This window comes from Gavialis gangeticus, unplaced genomic scaffold (assembly GCF_001723915.1).
Source record: "Gavialis gangeticus isolate Ggan-Ray unplaced genomic scaffold, GavGan_comp1, whole genome shotgun sequence".
Taxonomy (NCBI): domain Eukaryota; kingdom Metazoa; phylum Chordata; order Crocodylia; family Gavialidae; genus Gavialis; species Gavialis gangeticus.
In genome coordinates this window covers 143,139,670-143,158,807 of record NW_017729032.1, presented here as the reverse complement: position 1 = coordinate 143,158,807, position 19,138 = coordinate 143,139,670, and the positions used below count along the sequence as shown (strand labels likewise).

General features: G+C 41.6%; 1 protein-coding gene across 2 annotated transcripts in view; it reads right to left on the bottom strand.

Annotated features, from left to right (window-relative positions):
• Nucleotides 1-5,804: 5,804 nt before the first annotated feature.
• The window catches only part of UPF3A (UPF3 regulator of nonsense transcripts homolog A (yeast)), a 63,082-nt gene continuing 49,748 nt past the window's right edge, over nt 5,805-19,138 (bottom strand). For both annotated transcript variants that reach the window (XM_019524909.1, XM_019524908.1), the window contains 3 exons: nt 14,979-15,139; nt 10,209-10,503; nt 5,805-7,026 (listed from right to left, as the gene is read on the bottom strand). In XM_019524909.1, the coding sequence (XP_019380454.1) occupies nt 6,853-7,026; nt 10,209-10,503; nt 14,979-15,139 (630 nt within the window). In that variant the 3' untranslated portion in view covers nt 5,805-6,852. The remainder of the gene's footprint in view (nt 7,027-10,208; nt 10,504-14,978; nt 15,140-19,138) is intronic.

The following is a 19,138-nucleotide window of genomic DNA, read 5'->3' as shown; positions in this document are numbered from 1 at the left end:
ATGATGAGGTCGAATGGTCATAAACTACTGCGAGACCGTTTCAGGCTGGACATAAGGAAGAATTTCTTTACTGTCCGAGCCCCCAAGGTCTGGAACAGCCTGCCATCGGAGGTGGTTCAAGCACCTACATTGAACACCTTCAAGAGCAAATTGGATGCTTATCTTGCTGGGATCCTATGACCCCAGCTGACTTCCTGCCCTTTGGGCAGGGGGCTGGACTTGATGATCTTCTGAGGTCCCTTCCAGCCCTAACGTCTATGAAATCTATGAAATCTTCCTGTACAAGTAGTGGAGGCCCCCTCAGTGCATTGGAGGTGGGTCCTGGATGGTGTTACCAGAATCAGACCATTCTGGACTCTGGCTGATGGGACTAAAGTGCTTGTCTAACACATGAAGCATCCTTTCTTTCCTGTACCCTGTGGTATGTCCCTAACAAGTCAACCACACTGTCAGTCCAGGGTGAGGGGATGTTCTTCGCAAGTGTGGAGCCTTTTTCTCATTCCCTAGGCTGCATTCCTCGAGGAAGTGGCCATTAACTCCTTGAGCTCCTTTGCTGAACAGTCGATACTCTGGGTTTTCTGCTCAGTGGCCTCCTCTGCTCTTGCTTTAAACCAGCAGTACTCAATCTATAGCCTGCAGACCAGATCTGCCTCCCAAAATGACTGGATCTGGCCCATGCCTCCCCTTCCAATGCCACTGATCCTGTCTACAGCTGGGGGTAAGCTCTCTTCCTCTCTCCCCACCCTTTAGCATTGGCAGCCACCTTCTTCTCCCCTTTCTGTATGTGAGAGGAGTGGTGCCCCACAGTGTAGCCAGGTCACAAGCACCTACCCTGTCTCTCTCAGAGGTTCAGCTCCACTGCTTTAAACCTTTAACCCACACTCCCATTCCTATTTTATCACTTTTGTTTGAAATGTGCTATCCTTAAAGTTCCCTTTGGGCACTCATGTACTCCATACATTTGACATTAGAGCCTTTTGGCCAGCAGTGCCTGTTTAATTTCCTTCCTGTGCCCTGAGCTTTCTTGCGTCAATAGTCAACAACACACACATCTGAGGGCATAGATGGTAGAGTGGGACCAACTGTCTCCATCACCAATACAGAATCCAGGTTTTATAATACTACATCGTAGTATTAATGGGGATGGATCATGGAGTACTTATATATAACATACTTTAGAGAACCAGTTACAAGGAAGTAACTGTTCTTTCTTCAAACGTGTATATGGTATATTCCATTATTTTTGTGATCAAGAAGCAGTAACCTGAAGTAGCATGAAGGTACATGTTTGGAGTCTGCCTGAAGAGAGGCCATCAAACAGTTCTGCCAAAAGAGGCAATCAACTTGAACACCTCTACCAGGGGAGAGTGTCACACAGGTGTGTTCTTGCTACTGCAGAATCAAATCCAGAACAGGGCCCCATCACCCTTTTTAATATGAGTAAAAGAATTACACATATAAAAAATTTCCCTCACCTTTATTAAAATAGTAATATATTTAGCTCTCAGAATAAAAATGTATTTCATCTCCTGTTGCAATAGCCTCTTCTAAAAGAAGTCCCTGAAAAGGAGTGTAAGGAGGGAGATGGTATAACTCAAGTATTTCATTTGGATTATTTCTAGGACCTAACAAGCAAAAGGTTACCCAATCTAACTTAGTTTGCCCAGATGCAGACTGTACATTATTTAGGTGGATCTACCTGGAAATAAGGATGTGGAAGGTTAAATGGTTAATTGTTTAACCAATAAGTGCAGTGATAACCAGTTAGCTTACCAGTTATCCTTTACCTTTGGGTGAGCCCAGCCTGGCAGAGAAGGGGAAAAGGGAGGCCACACGGTGCCCGAGCAGGAATCAGAAGGCAGCAGGGCAGGCAGGAGGGAGGGAGAGAGGAGCAAGGAGGTTGGGCGGGGGGGACTAGTACCCATAGTCTAAGAGGAAAACAACAAGCAGCCTAATAACTCATCAGTTAAGCAATTAGCTGCTCGTTCATAGGTGCTTCCTCCTGCCCAGCACAGGGCTTCACCTGTGCTGTGGTCTGGGCTTGCTTCCTCCCTTCTTTACCCCAGTCAAAGGGCCCTGGAAGCAGATCCCTACAGCAGCTGTGTGAGAGCTGCTGCGTTATCAGTTAATCATTTAATTGATATAACTAAAGGTTAAATTAATAATTAGAGAAGGTTAAATGAAAATGGGTGTTTGTGCCCAAAAAAATCATAGAAATTAAGGGCTGGAAGGGACCTCAAAAGATAGAGGCCAACCCCACCTGCTCTGGGCAGGCAAAGAACAATTTTTCCAACTATTTAGTTGGTCTAATAAAATATATCAAATCTACCTGAAGAACCCATCTGCCTATTTTTGTAAATGATATTTACATCTCTACTTGTGAACTGTACAAAGGTTCAGGGCAGTTAGATCAGTCTAAAAGTGGCCAACCCAATCTAAGTTAAGTGTACCTCCAGGGTAGTCTAACAGCTCTGGTCTGGCGAGGCTGATTGAACTGAACTTTGGTTCCATAGTTCCCAGTGCAGCTCCAGATCTAGAAAAACCCAACTGCTGGCCCCAGTCCCAGGGGCTGCACTTTTCCTACCCACTCCTGGCACTTGGCTTTTAGCCCCACCCTCGCACCCCATCCCCAGATGGACAGCACCCCCATCCGTGGACCAGTCAGTCCTCCCCAGCCCACCAAACTGCCCAACCCACTCCTGGTGCTAGCTTTATCAATGTTCACCAATACCAGAAGCCAAGGAAGTAAGTCCCAGTGGGGGAAAGGGCAAAAGGAATAGGGAGTTAGGTTCACTTGAGGGGGGCAGTTTGTCTGGGGGTGGGGGCAATCAGGGGGCTAAAAATAGATCTTGGTCCCAGAGGGTGGGGGAAGACAGCCCCCCCATTACCCCACGTTCTCCTGCAGACCCTGCAAGCCCCCCAGTGCCACCAACCTCCCTATGGACCATGCCTGCTCCCCAATCTTCCCTGCAGACTCTGCCTCCCCCCTGCCCCTGCAATCCTCCCCATGGATCTCTTCCACTGCATCTTGAAGATAAGACTATTCCTCCCCTAATGGAAGTGACAGTTTAGTGAGACTTCTAGTGGTCAGTCTGAGCGCTTCTTTCATTGGTACCATAAAGACAGTGCTGAAGAAATATGTACGCTGTAGGAATGTTCATTCCTGCTAATAATTGCAGTGATTCAGTAAAAGAAAAAGTCTTCAGTAAAAGTCACTGCTGGATCTCCTGGCACTGGAAATTCTGGCATTGATATGGTTAGTATCACAAGCAGAATTTTAAGTCAACACTTCTGCTTTGTTCCTTATGCCTTCAGGGCGCAGGTTAGAGATGTGGCTGAAAGACACACTGCTTGCCAAAAGATACTGATCCCAAAGTCATGGGACAGGTGCCCACCAAGAACCAGATTCAATCCCACCTATTAGGTATCTAAGTAGATTCTATTCCACCCTGTTTGAGTCCCTGAAAATCCATCAGTGCATCTAATTTGTAACATACCATCCTTTTGCCCTTAAGATTGAAATCACAAAAAGCAGTGAGAAGAAAAAGGACACACCCAATTTTTACATTAACTGTTCTTCAGGAACTCAAGCAGGGAGGATCAGAATCACATTTCGGCACCTAAATCTACTTTTATGGAATGCAATTTATTCTACATAAATAATAAATAAATAGAATTTATTGATGAAAAATACATCAAGGTTCTGAGGCTTCTCCAAGACCAGATGACTGTGATGGTTCTTTGTAGCAGATCAGAGACAGATCCTTTTGTCATCCACATGGGAGTCAAGCAAAGATGTGTCTCATTACCCCAGTTCTATTCTCCATTTTTTGACTGTCATTCTGGCTCTCATCAAGGGCCACCTCCCTTCCAGAACTGACACTGAATACTGAACAGATGGAGGGCTCTTCAACCTGGGACTTTTTCACTCAAAGACGAAAGTATTCAAAACAACCACCCTTGACCTTCACTAAAGACTGAATCATCCTTGCACATGCTGAGGAAAACTTCCAGACCATGCTGGGTCTCTTTGCAGAAGCCTACCAAGCTGTGGATGTCTCTCTCAACATGGAGAAAATGGAAGTGCTCTATAAGCCTGTCATACTGTGAATATGACTGCCCTCTCCTCAAACTACAAATCGAGGAGGTAGTGCTAGAGGTAGTCAAGCACTTCCCTTGCCTTCGTAGCCAACTGTTTCAGAGAGTGAACATTGATAAGGAGATCAAGTACAGGACCCATTGTGCAAGCACCTCCTTTGGGAAATTGCTTTGATGTGTTTTTATTGATTACGATCTCCATAAAGACATCAAGATCCAGGTTTACAATGTAGTCATCATCCCCACTCTCCTTTACAGATGTGAAACAAAGGTGACCTACTGCTGTCATCTCAGACTTCTGTGACTATCACCCATGATACCTCTGGAAAATCCTCCACATTAAATGGGAAGACTGCATCAGAGATGCTAGTATCCCTGTTGAAGCCAATGTTACCAGCATTGAGTCAGTAATCCTCAAGCACCAACTTCACTGGACTGGACATTCTGTGAGGCTGCCTAACTTGACTCCCAAAACAAGTGCTCTGCTCCTGGTATAGCTGAGAGATCTTGCCACCTGAGATATTGTAGCAGCCAGAGGAAACACTACAAGGACACATTGAAGGCATACCGCAAGAAAATGGATGCTGGCATCAAGACCTGGGAGGAGCTGGCTGCTAACCAACTCTAATGGTGCCACATCAACCAAGTGCCACCCTGCTCAAGGTAAAGCATCTTGCCCTCAAAGCAGAGAAGAGTGCAGAGAAAGGAAAAGGACAAATCTGGCCCTGCAGCCTACTGTCTCCTGTGGAAAGACCTGCAACTTCTGTGTGTGGAGCTGTAGCTCAAGAATTGGACTCTGAAGTTACCTGAAGATTCATCAGTGACCTATGGGAGAGATCACCCGTGAATTGAGGGTGATCATCCCTCAAATTGAGGTATTACTGCTGCTGGAATAGAATCTGGTCCCAAGAGTGAAATATACATGGAAACATTTGAAGAACTACATTTCTTCGCCATATGATGACTTCCCTCACCTAAGGAAATAGTATTTTAATTTGCTGGGCTCTGCCATCCTCTCTTGCAATTCAAACAGGCTAGGAATATTTTCTCATTAGGCCCTAATCCTGCAAAGAGTTCAGTGTGACTGCATCTGGATCTACTGTAGGAGAGACTTCCTGCTCTCTGGAGAAGTCTCACCCTTCAGACTGAGTCATCTTTTATTGATATGGAGCCCCACCTCTGGGTTACCATCACCTGACCCAACTGCTAGTCCAAGCCCAAATCCATCATCCGAGCAAAAAGAACTAGGCTGGGCCCAATTCTAATAAAGGGACAATCCATTCTATAACAAGTTTTACATTAGAGTTTTCTACTTTGAAGTAATTTAAGCAGCTTAAAAACTAGATAACCTCTAGCATATCAATGCTCTGACAGAACTTAATATTAACTAATTACCTGTATATTTAACCTACCTTTTGACACTACTAAGTAATATAGTATCTTTCTTATCCTTTTTGGTGTCCTAAGTGAAAAAAACTGTGGAAGATCATTTCTTAAATAGCCAAAACTATTTTTTACTCTTATATCAATTGTTTAACGTTTGGAAAGTACAATAAATTATTGTTAAGACTAGAACAACCAAGTGTTATGCTTAATAAGAAAAAGTTTCAATATGATGCCAAAAATAAATATTTTAGTGTTTAACTTCACTGATAAAGCAGATCTTAGTTTAAGTGTATTAATCATCAGACAATTGTCAAAAGCCCTTTTGTCTTTCAGTACACATACCTGTTACTGGAGTCACTGAGATGTATCAGAGCACAGTATTTGGCCTAAATCTTCAGAACAGTATGTCAGAGTCACTATTAGATGTTTTATTTTCTCAAAGAAATTATATTTTATAACTTATATGCATCATAGAATTTCCAAATCCTACAACTGCAACTTATATGAAACATTAACATATAAAAAGTCACCACTGTACAATACCTTTTAAAAGTCAGTGCCAAAAACATTAAAAAAAATTGCAATTGCAAAACCAGATACAGCATTTAAATGTGGAGGATTGCGTTTCCATTTTAAACACAGGAATACATTAAAACTTACAAGGCAAAAATGGTCAGGAGAATGGCAAATGTTATAACAATGTATTGTAGCTTTTAATTACACTTACCTGACACTATAGCTAATTGAAAACAATGTAAACAATGAGCTACAAATACCAATAGACACGGCTCACAGATGTGCAAACCCTGGGCCAGATCCTGCAAACATTACTGGCTACGGTGCATGCTTCTAGCCATGGTGTCATTGATTCCACTAGCACTGTTCTTCATAGTCAGCTTTATGCCTGGTGATGTTTGAAGGACTAGGTCCTTTATAGTTAATGTCATTCACAGAACACATTTAAAGTGCTTCAGATTTCAAACTGACACAAACTTACAGTTCTTTATTTCTCTAAGTATAACAGACTTGAAAAGGTGAAATGTTATCTGAAAAGTTTTATATAAATACTAGTTTAAAACTATTAGAGGTTTTTCTTATCTTGGGGTAAGACTAATAAAATATTGGACTGCTATTAAATTAAGAAAATGGTGTTTGCTTACACTTCTTGTAGAAAAAAAATTATATTTCTTTGCCATATTAATTTGACATCTGTCTCAAATCATGTTTTTTCTTATTGAAGAAAGCAAGGGATAGATGTATTACACTTTTGTCGGTATAATCTGTGCAGTTCTGAAATGGCCTTATGAATGTTGTGGAGAAGTTAAAATTAACGTCAGTCTTTTTCACATATTTTCTATTCTTTTTCTTTTATTCTGCTTCTTCACTCTTCTCAGAACCACCTCCAGCTGAATTATCTGCCTCAGATTTTCTATCACAGGTATCTTCAGAGAACTTCCCACAGCAATCATAGGTTTTATTTGTAGACCCCGTATGTGTTCGAATGCGAGCTCCGGGCTGGTATAACTGCATGGCTGGACGATCCTAGAAAGAAGTGCACAGGGTTAACTTTTTCCATAAATTATCATTTATTTACATATGTGGGATTCTAAAACGATTAACTTGATTTTTTGTGAAAAGGGGATTTTGTATCAAATCACTTCACATTAAACAAGGACTGGGAAAAAGCTGAAGTGTAATTAGAACTGCCTTAGTATTTATTATCCGCTTTGTTTAAAACTCTATTCTTGGAAGCCAAACATTCTGAGTAAATTAAGTAAACTATAAATTACAGTCCTTATAAACAAATTTCATTTCAGCTATGACAAATATTAAAGATATAATTATCTGACAAAATAGTATAAGAAGGACAAGAGACATCTGTGAAAAATGCTGTTAAAATAATAATATAAATAAAATAATACCAGGGTAATCAAGGCCTGATAAAACTAGAATATACACCTGCAGCTGATGTATATAGCCTTTATTGTTTCTCCCTCATTGATATTTGTGCAAAGGCCATATAAACTCATAAGCTATTAATAAAGTTAAAACATGTGATGCACATGTTTAAACACCTATATAATTCAGTCTGGTTCCTATGGCCACCACACTCTACTTCCATATGCATGTTGTGTGTGGGCAGAATGTATTTCACCTACTGTGACTAAATCAAGAAAATATGGACAACACATGGATAGTTAACTGCAGAAGTATAGTAACTGAAACCACCAGAAACTTGCTGATCAGTAGTTTGTAAGAAACAATACCTGAATCTCCCTCAAATAAGCTGTCTGACAGCTCTTGCGTGCCCTTTAAAACATACCTATCTAAGCTATATAGACTTTCCATGGCAGTAAAATATACCATATTTACTTGAATACCTGATTATAAGATGACCTCACAATAATTAGATTCTATATATGGAAAATTTATAATTTTGTTATAATTTTACCGGTAAAGAATCTAATTATGGGAGGTTTGCCTTGAATTTGTCCCCTTCCCATTGCTACAGCAGGGAAAAGAAATCTGGGGGGGTCAGGTAGCCCTTTGATCTCTGCTTCTTCCCAACTTTTTCTGCTGGCTGCTCCTTCCCTCTCTCCTTAGAGTCAGACCCTGCTTTCCATGAGCCTGTGGAAATGAAGAGCAAATCTGAAAATAATAAACTTGAAATTAAACATGGCTGTAGCAATTTGCATGTAGTACCCATGCACTTTGTTTATTCAGAATTGATGCATGTTACCTTTTTTTGAAACTAGTGCAACTTTTAGCAGAAGTATTCCATAAACACACTGCTGAGCAGCACTTTAGTACCTACTTATATGTAGTAGAAAAAACTTTAAAAAATCCTTTTCAAGGCTAAATCAGTTCCAAAATCAATTGGGCAAAGCCTAATAGCCACGTTCCAAAATTGAGCAGAGCTCAATCATCAAGCCTGTATGGCTCTACCACTGGTCCAGGGCTTTGGATACTCCCCAAATCCAGGCAGGCATCCTACATGCAAGCCCCATGCCTGGAGGCCTTGGGGTTCAAATACTCCTGTCTCCCTTGATCTTAGCCAAAAGGCTGCAAAGTACAAACTATGTAGACAGTTTGCAAGATATTGGGCCAAAGACAAAGATTCATAACTTACCATATAGTTCATTGGGCTGGGCCCCAGCAGAGTCAACAGCATTTCAAGCCACAGTGACCCCAAAGCTCAGCACTGCTCAGTATATGTGTGTATTCCAGGTACCCCAGACAAAGGAGCTATGTGCTAATAAGCCCCCACTTATTTTACCTGAATCACATGTTCTTGTCATTATGCGTCATAGCACGGTCCAAAAATTGTATGTAAATGAAGCACAGGGCAACCTGGTTTGATTTTACCTCGTGGAAGGCAAGACCACACTAATCATGCACCAGACTGAGAAAGGGGAGCAACAGAGGGATTCTGGCTGAACTGTATGTAATGTTGTGGCTCACCATGACTTGAAAAAGGGTCATTGCTGAGGGGGACTGCACTTAATGGGCACTACCGTACATCTTATTCAGATGAGCTACACTAACCTATTCTGGTGGTAGGTTCCCATCAACTCCTTAGCCTTTTGGTTAAGGTAAAAAAATTTTGGCACTAAGGGGAGGGTATCACAGCTGCATCTAGCCCTTCCGGTGCTGGCCTTGTATTCCAGTATCCTCAGGCCTGATGCCAGTTCCCTGTGGAGGGAACACCTGCCTGTTTTTTTAAGGGCAAAAAAAATAAATAAAAGGGTTTCCATCAGCAAGTTTGCCCAATGTGGGGGTCATTGTTTTACAGTCATGCTCACTATTGGCTGCATTTAATCAAGTTCATAAAAAACTCATCTTGTATTTGAGCAAATACAGTAGTTAACTGTTACTATTTGAAAGCCTCTAGAGTAAGGCTCTTTATTTTAACTAATCACAAAAATTAGAATTTGATGGAATGCAGAAACACCATTTAACATCTAATTTAAAGTACTGGGCTCAGTCTAGAAAAAGAAACAGAAAAGGCTATTTCAAGAAAACTACACAGCACTGTACCCTGTTCATCCACAGGTTTCAAGGGTGGTAGGAGAATGCTGTTTCTATATCTCTCTCCAGACCAAAAGAAAATTGGAGAATTTGGCAGGTTTGTGAACAGGCCCATTCAATACTTCTCTATATGATAAGGTGTCCTCCTTTACTTCAGTGCAAAGTACATAAAGATTACTTAATGTGCTCTTTATTTCCTTATTTTTCATATTGAAGTTATCTAAATATGCTAGTTTTTGGATAAATTACTTAGTGATTCATTTTCAATTGCATCACTGGACAACTGATGGCCACCCAGTAATTAGCTAGGCTATTTAAGACTCTATGCAGTATAAATTAGCTCTTAAAAGATTAGCAGGCCACAATTCTCAAATTATATCATGGTGATCAGTAGTATAACAAGGTTTAAAACATTCAAAAAATGCTAGGCTTCCAAGAATAATGTTCAGTAAACTGCTAGGATGCCAAGAAAGATAAAATGTACCCCAGATTTTGTAAATAGAGATAATGAGGGAAGACATATCCAATCACCTTATTTTAGCTATTTTTGTAAAGAAGTCTTGGTTTTACTGAAAATAAAATTATCAATTTGCTTTCCTTGAAAAAGCATCTTTATGATGTTTTTGCAAAAGTAAAACCTGTGACCTCGAAGTATACTTTACTAATGAAAGATTATCCTAAATGAATAAAAGAACCTTATTTCTTATGCGCTCCTTTTTGGATGCCATGTCATCACACTTGTCCTCTTTACCCAGTTTGTCTACTGCCTCCACAGTGAAGCTGTAGTTGTGGTTCCCTTTCTTTCCTCTGTCTTGGTTGTATCCTTTCCCCCATTTCAGCTCTTCTTCATTCCTTCTCACAAACTTGTCAAACTCATAGTGCGCTCTATGCTTTCTGCCATCATCCAACCGATACCTTTGTCTTTCAGGTTCTTTTTCTCGAAATCTTCTCTCCAAATCCCTTTGCTCTTTATCACTATCATTTTGTGGCCTGCATGTGTATAAAAAGGAAAAAAAAAATCCAAATAATTTAGAAAAAGAATCTCTGCTCACTGGACATGATACAAACTCTTCCATAGGTTTCGATGTGCTTTACATCAGGCCTGCAGTGAAACCACATGTACTTTTTAAGAACAAATGAGATGCACTGCACTTTTGCTGTTCATCTTGTACAGATAAACTCAGCTCTCTGGTGTGCATTCAGTTCAAAACAAAACAGAAGAAAACATTAAAGTCTTGCAGTCACTTTCGAAGAAAACCAGATGTACTTTAGAACTGTTTAAAAAGACTATCCTGTAGCTCCTTCTCATATTTGGAATCCTTAAAGAAATAACAACATTGATGTTAATAAGATTCCTCATGTGAGTAAGGGTTCCAGGTACAGACCCTATGAGTCTGATCCTGTGACAATGTAAGCATTTGAGAAATTTCCTGTCTTCAGTGGCAGCATTCAGAGCATGCAAGCTCCAGTCTGAATTCATAAAGTATTATGGGTCCTCTTCACAAAAATTGTTCACAGACTTTGCAAGACATGGAAAGTATTAGAAAAATAAGCACTAATGCTTCTACCCCAGCCCTTTCACATCAAGTTGCTAGGTAATGTAACCCACATTTATTTAGGCAAACTACCTTTATCACAATCTTTTATTTTATATATGCCTGAAGAGATTTATGTTCTTAATAATGCCTATTGCTTTCAACACTCTTTTAAGTTGATGCAACTTTCAGCCCCATTATTCATCTCACTGGTCTTGTTCAGTAACCAGGTATCTTCCTCCTAAAGCAAAACTGGAAATTATGAAAGAAATTACAGAATATTTTAATCTAATTACAGACAAGAGTAAGTAGCTAGTAGTTCCTTAAACTTTTCTTGTATATAATAGAAGAGGAAAATTAAAACTGAAACAGGAATTTCAGTTTTGCCAGGGGGCCAGACCCCTGCCTGCTGCCTAGCCAAATGGCTCAGCATGTTCCGCACTCTCATGCCCTAGCCAGCCTCTCTGCTACCCAACACTGCCACCTGGAGCCCAGGGCTGACCCCCATAAACCTGCTACCAGCCCAGGCCTGCTCTGCCATAGTTCAGTGCTGCTGTCCTGGGCACATGTGTATATGCTGTGCCTGGAAGTAGTGTATTCCAGCACTCCAGAGGTTATCGCATCACATTAACTGTACCTGTAGTTGTGCATGTGCAATTGTGCATCCACTGAGAGAGACACTAAAACAATGTACAATTATTAATAGTGGCACATATTTCTAAATGGACAGAGAGAGGTAGTCAGAAGTGAGGCAGAAGGCAGGGTAAAGATGCATCGTATAGACTAACTGAATCAGAAATGCATAAGCTTTCGTGAGCAAGACCTCATTTAATCAGAAAACACTGATGAGGTCTGTAAGTCTATAAGGTATATTTCTAAATATGGGTATTATTGGTAAATACCGTGTTAGTTCCCCAGGGTATGACAAGCCATGCCTGCTTTACTTGATGTATTAACCGTTTAAATACAGGCATGCCATTGTAGGCACTGTAAGTGCCTGTACTCCTGACAAGTTTTGTAGTCCGCTCATTCTGCAACAACCTTCCCACCTGCTTGGAGAACATTCCTGGATTTGTTGCTGTTGAACCTGCTTGGCACATTGCTTCTTAGTCTGCCTGTTACTGAGTACAGAGAATGTCTCAATTAGAGATGATGCAGGAACAAAGATGGCAGGACAGATTTGCCTAATGGTAGCTCTGAGAATGGCAGGTCATTGGATGACAAATTCAAGTTTAATATGGGCTGCTGTATCTTTCCAAAGATGAGTTCTAAGGAACTGATAAGTATGGGTGGGAGTCATGAGAAACAAAATAATTAAAAGCTGGAGAGAGACAGAGGAGGAGAAGGAAGAGGGTGGGCAGCTAGGGAAAAAGCATAAATGAGAGAGAGAAAACTTATTTGCACATGACATAATTTCAGATATACAGATGAGCCTGCACATTCATGCACTTTTTTAAATGTCCATTTACAATGGAACTCTATTACCATTAGGATTTACAAAGTGACCTCCAGTAGGCAACCAACCCCTCTGATGTAGCTCTAGGGACAGTAATTCATTACTGCTTTTTTAGTACACAGCAAAACAGTTTCAGATATGGCTCCCGATCTAGTTAAAGTCTATGAACAGATAAACAGGACCATTCATCACAATCTTAAAAGCACTCAGATAGAAAAAACTTAATATTTGTTAAATCTGATGCTGTATTACACCCAAGACCATTGAATTAAAGCCCTGGCACATATAAAGGGTCTAGTTCAGTGGTTCTCAACCTTTTAGACTCAAGGCACTTCTCAAAATTTCATAGCACTCCATTTTAGAAACCAATATATTATGCACGGTAAAATCTAAAAGTAATTTCATTGTTAATCCTTTTTTTTTTTTTTTGGATCCTTATCTTATGCTCACTGACTACTACCACTGCCATGGCCAGGTGGATTTAAAATGTGTGTCTCCTGCAGAACCAGACTGGGAAGTAGCTGTGGCAAGAGCATATGCTTTTGCTGCATCCCTTCCTTGCACAGTATTTCTTGTAAACAGGCATGCGAGGTAGGTGGAACTGCCCTGAGCACCTACATTTTCAGGAGGACCCGGACTGAGAAACAGCTACAGGAGAAAGGCTCTGCATGCATATACATTACATTATATCAGTTTGGCTCTGATATACTTCCCAAATGCTAAGGTGCATGAGGTAGTTCTAGCTGGTGGCAACAGCTTCTATCACTAGGCTGTCTCTGCCACAGGGTGAAATTGCTCCATATTCCTTGGTTTCCAGGAGGTACATGGCTAGAAGTCATAAAAGGCTAAAGCAGAAGCAGTGCGCCTGCCTGTATAACATGATATAGGCTGCCTCTGTTGCAGCTCCATCTCAGCTGGGCTCCATGCATCTCCGGTAAACCATGATTTCACAGATGATAAATCTTCAATAATAAATGCAAAAGGTATTGCATGATGGCAAATCATTTCTCCAACTAGTTAATTCAGAATTTTATTTTACATTGAATGAACAAATTCCCTTTGCTTTTTTCTTTGTTTTAAGAAACTTTCTTGTTTATATCTCCAAGAGGCAAATCTCTGAAAACACAAGTAGTAGAGTTACATTTGCACCCTCTTGCATACTGCAGAAAAACCCTAAGTCTGGATCCAGATGTGCAGGCACATGCAGTTTGTGGCACCACATACCTCTTTGTGGCACTACAAAGCACATGCATTGCATGTTAAATTGTGTGCGGCACTGTTAATTTGCTGTGCCAGGACAAAATTTGCTACCAGGATTTCCAACAGTAGCATAAAAAAATCCTAAATAAAAAAGTGTCACAAAGCATGCCAAAGTGGCATACACTGGGACAAACATGGAGACAGAGGAGCAGGCAGCCCAGCTGGCTGGGGAGGAGTGTACCTGGAGAAGGGGAAGCAGGCAGCCCTGGTCTGACTGCTCCTGTCTCCACCTACCTCGGAGTGGGGGTCTGCTGTGGAGCCCCTGCACTAAGGCATGTGAAGCCCCCACGCTGAGGCACACCATACCCTGAGACCAGGGAGCAACCAGCCCAGGGCTGCCTGCTCCCCTGTCTCCACGTGCCTCAGCACAGGGCTCCAGCTGGGATCCCATCCAGCCCACTTTTCATGACACACTGTCACTGCTCTTGTAGCACACTGGTGTGTTGTGGCGCAACCACTGGGAATCAATCATCTATAGCAGGGGTCTCAAACTCATCTGGCCCCACAAGCTGGATGACTGGTATACGGCAAGTCCCACAGGCTAGAGTGGGCCCAAAGACCACCACTCCTTCTGTATGCATGTGGCACCTGCTCTGACCAGTCCAGGATGTGCACTGCATGTAGCTCCCATTTTGGATGGTCCAGAACCAATGTATCCAGCCCACCTAGACCAGGGCAGGCACTTGATACAGCACAGGTCCCAGAACAGCTGATGCAGGTGTAGTCCTGGACTAGATGGAGCAGGCCCTGCATGTGGTATAGTCCTGGACTGAACAGAGAAAGTGCCATGTGTGGCATAGTCTTGGGCTGGCTGGAACAGGCACTGCATGTGACATGTGTCCTGGATTGGCTGAGCTGGGCACCACATGCAGCTTGCATCCCAGGCCTTGTGTGCTGGTCTACCATGTGCCATGTGCAGTGTGGGTGAACTTGAGGCTCAGGGTCAGCACAGGAGGCTGGAGAAGGGGGCTCTGTGGGCTGTGTCTTTTACATCACAGACCTATAATTATAGTTTTAATAATGTATTTCCTGTGTAAAGGTGTCGTGAGACAGTCGCTCCATGCTTGCATAATAGTTTGAGATCCTTTCAGAGTAAAATTCACCCCACAATGAGACAGCTCATGACCCATGCACCATGACCTGTGACACATTTAAGCTCTTAAAACAGGGCAAGTTAGGATCAAGTCTGAACATGAACAATAAATATTACTTACTTTTCCTTAAGCTCCTTTAATGGACCTTCCAATGACTTGGATTTTATACTCCCAGATCCAGGTGATTTTTCCCATTTGCCTTCTTCAATATCAGCTTCTTCTCCTTTTTCCTTGTGTTTTTCACTGGCCTGTTCATCTCCCTTTTCAGGCTTCTTAAGAAGCTAAGAAATAATTTTTATATTATGATATAAAATAAAAGGTTTCTATACTGTTACAGAAATGTTAATAACTTACTGCAATATTCCAATTAGCACCAACTGATGTTGAGCTCTAAAATCTATTTCATTTCTATTTTACTTGAATTATTTGAATTTTTTGCAAAGTACAACATTAAAGTGCCATTTTAAAAGTACAATTTACTTATTCTGATGGATGATTAGAGCATAATACAAGTCATACAGCCGCAACTGTTAAATTATAGGCTTATGGAAAAAAAACAGGAGAATACAGACTTACCCATTTTTTTCTCTTGGGTATTACCTACAAAGGTTCTTATTCTGCAATAACTTCCAAAGTCACAAAGGGACAGGTACATGATGGTATCACTTATGTGGAGTAATCCTAAAGCAGAGCTCAATCCTACTCCCAATGAAAGCAATGGCCAACCAGCTATAATGCTTTAAAGAAGGAGAATCAATTGTTTACTCCTGTAATTTATAGAAATTGGCAGCATTTTGTCAACAAGTGGTAGATATTAAGCATGAAGAAATCAAAAACTGAACAAACAAGAAGGAAAAAATGGCAGAAGAAATCAAATTGCATTTTCCTTTCAGGAACTAAGATTTTTAACCATCATTTTCTCAGTGGGTGCAGGATCTGAGCTATACAGCATTACAAGAACAATTTTTGCAGAAAGATGAACCATTCTTTAACTACTGCTCCAATGTATAGACTAAAACATACCTATTTACTCATTCCACCAATTTGTCTTAATTGAGTACACTGATGTTTAAGATCTACTATATTCCTCTTGTAGCAATATAGACACTTTGTAAAATGGAAAATACTTTTCTCTTCCCTTTGCAGAGAAACCAGCTTTCAAGATCCAATTGCCAGGGATACATGAGTAGTACTAATTTTTGGGACAATAAATTTTCGAAGGAAATAATTGTCTTTTTCTTGTCATCTGGAGAGCTAGAATAGGTTTTGCATCTTGTTGATCAAAAAAAGCAAATTACTGCAACAGAGCATATCATTAATTACACCCTGAACTTCCTGTAAAATTTGGGCCAAAGCTTGCAAAATCTTTATCATGTGAATAGTTCTTAACATTAACCTATGTTAATAAAGCTTTGCAAGTGGACTGAATAATGGCATAAAATATGGCTATAGCCATGGGCAGATCTAGGATTTTGAAAAGGGGGGTTGGCAAATGGTACGGCACATCATCACATATAATACAACACTTATTTTTCTCCATTTAAATGCAATTAGGAGGCTAGCACTATGTTATTCAGTATAAGATCAAAGCAAAAACAAATATAACTATTTGAATGTGCACTAATTTGCTGGATTATACATTATGTTAAAAAAATACAACAACTTAGTCAAAAAGAGTCAAAAAAGTCAAAAGACATTGCATCACTAGTCCCATAGTCACTATAGTACAGTATACATCTCTTATTTGGATTCATAAAGCAAAATCTAGCTTTCTTGAACATCTTAATAGTCCCTTCACTATCAGTCATTTCTACACCTGAGTTACTATTACCACACCTGAGTTAAGGTTTTTAGCTAGAGCTAAAAAGAGTCTGTAGGGCTGTGAAATAAAAGAGAGATATTACCAGGAATGGCTAACAGACAGCAAAATTCCAGAAAAAAGAATAGTTTGAATACGAACATGAAGACCAGTAAAAAGGTATAGAGGATTATTAAAACCTGTGAACTGGAGAGAGATTAGCAGGAATTGGGGAGATGATAATGAGCCATAAAGTCAATGGAGTCAATTGATTATCTCAGTACGCCTGAATAAAAATGCTGCTGCACCTCCAGGGAGTTGGTTTTTAAGTTTGGGTGGAGAAGGAATGAAAGCAGGGGGGGTAGTGCAACTTAATCGTTGCACTCCCCTGATCCACCCTTTGGTTGCAGCCACCATCTATTAAACAAATAAAGTGTATCATAATCTGGGCCACTTCAATTTGATACAGAAGAAATTCAAGGCAAAAAAGCGTGAAATTAGCAAGTGTTTGTAATAATATGGTTAAAAATACTGTGAAAATCTGTTCTTGAACATAACTATGGAAAACTTTATGTAGATTTACTTATAAAATAGATGAGAAAAACTGGTTTGGAATTTGAACCATCCTGTTAAAATATAACAAAAGACACAAATATGGAAGCAAAAATACCTTCAAGTACTCACATTACAAAACATGTACACTGAGTACATTTTTGAACTAACTAGAAACTGTTTAGTACTAACTAAAAACTAGCATAATATAGACCATTTGCGTTAAATTTTGTATTAAAATGAGCAGTGTTGTTTATGTTTTTAACAAATACCTGTTATTTTATTCACATCTTTAAAGAAATACAATAATATTAGTACAATGTTAAGTTGCCTGTATGTTAAATCAGATTATTGTACTGCTTAATAAAGCTGTAGTTCAGCACATGTAAATTCATAAAATTAAATATATATCTTCAGTATATTCAAAATATTATATAGGCCTCTCATATCACAAAAAGTAGAATCCTTGTGCTCATAACTGGAATCTGTTCTTCTGTTATTCAAATCTGGTGCCATATTTTGTAGGAGGCATGGGAGGATTGCTGAATACTGTATTAGGCAGGGAGGTGGTAAGCTGTGTTAGTCTGAAGTCAGGCAGAAGTTTCTGATAAAGTTTCTGGCTGTTGCCTATGAAAGCACAGGCCCCTTGGAACCAGTCTGCAAGGCAGGAGTGAGCAATTGGGCCTGCGGGCAACAGACAGTTTTGAGGAGCTACTGCAAGCCAGTCAGCACCCCTCTCACCTCCCCCCTCCCAGCAACAGCTTGAAGCCCATGTGCCCTGCAGCTCCTCCCTGCCATTGCCACCAGTGCCCAAGCAGCAACTGAGTGCACGGTCCTGGCCCCACCCCAGCCCACCCCACACCCACTCTGGACTCACCCCAGACTGAGCAGACCAGCTCCAGACCAGCCAGGACCTGCACACACAGTCCTGACCCTGGTACGCTGCACACCTGCCGGATCCAGACCACACACCCATGATGGCAGAAGCTGCTGCTGGGCATGGAGGAAAAGCAGCTGCCTCCCACTTTGCTCCTGTCAGGCCCTTCTTGTTGTGGCTGCCTGGAGCCCATGCCCAGGTTACCCTGTGGCTCCACAGCCACTGCTGCCCCGCTGGGGTCCCAGAGACAGTGCTGGTGGCAGTGATGACCATAGCAGAGAGGAGTCCAGGTGGCTGCAGCAAGGGCCTGGCAGCAGCAAAGGGGGAGGCAGCTGCTTTTCCCCCACACTCAGCAGCAGCTTCTGCCTGGCCACCATAACTACTGCTGCTGCTCAGCATGGGTGGGCAAGTCTGGAGCAGGCATGTAGTGGGTTGAGGCTGTGTGCACAGGTCCTAGCTGGTCCAGAGCTGGTCCACTCCAGCCAGGGCAAGTCCAGAGCAGGTACACAGCAGGCTGGGACCAGGGCCAGGGCTCTGCACGTGGGTTCTCGCCAGTCTCCATGGGGCTGGGATCAGTGGTGGTGGCAGCCACAAGGAGCCACCGCCACCTGGGCTAAGTAGAAATGGAGTCCAGCTACAGAGCTGCCCCAGCCTCCCTGTGCATCCCAGGGCCGGCAGGATGTTTCATAGTTTCATAGTTTCTAGGGTCGGAAGGGACCTGAGCAGATCATCTAGTCTGACCCCCTGCCATGGCAGGAATGAGTACTGGGGTCAAACGACCGCAGCAAGGTGTTCATCTAACCTCCTCTTAAAAACCCCCAGGGTAGGAGCCTGCACCACCTCTCTTGGAAGTTGGTTCCAGACCCTAGCCGCCCTGACTGTGAAATATCACCTCCTGATGTCCAAACTAAACCTACCCTCTGCCAGCTTGTGACCATTATTCCTGGTCACTCCTGGCGGTGCTCGGGGGAACAGTGACTCCCCCAATGCCTGCTGATCTCCCCTGATTAGTTTATAACCGGCCACAAGATCCCCCCTCAGCCTTCTCTTTTG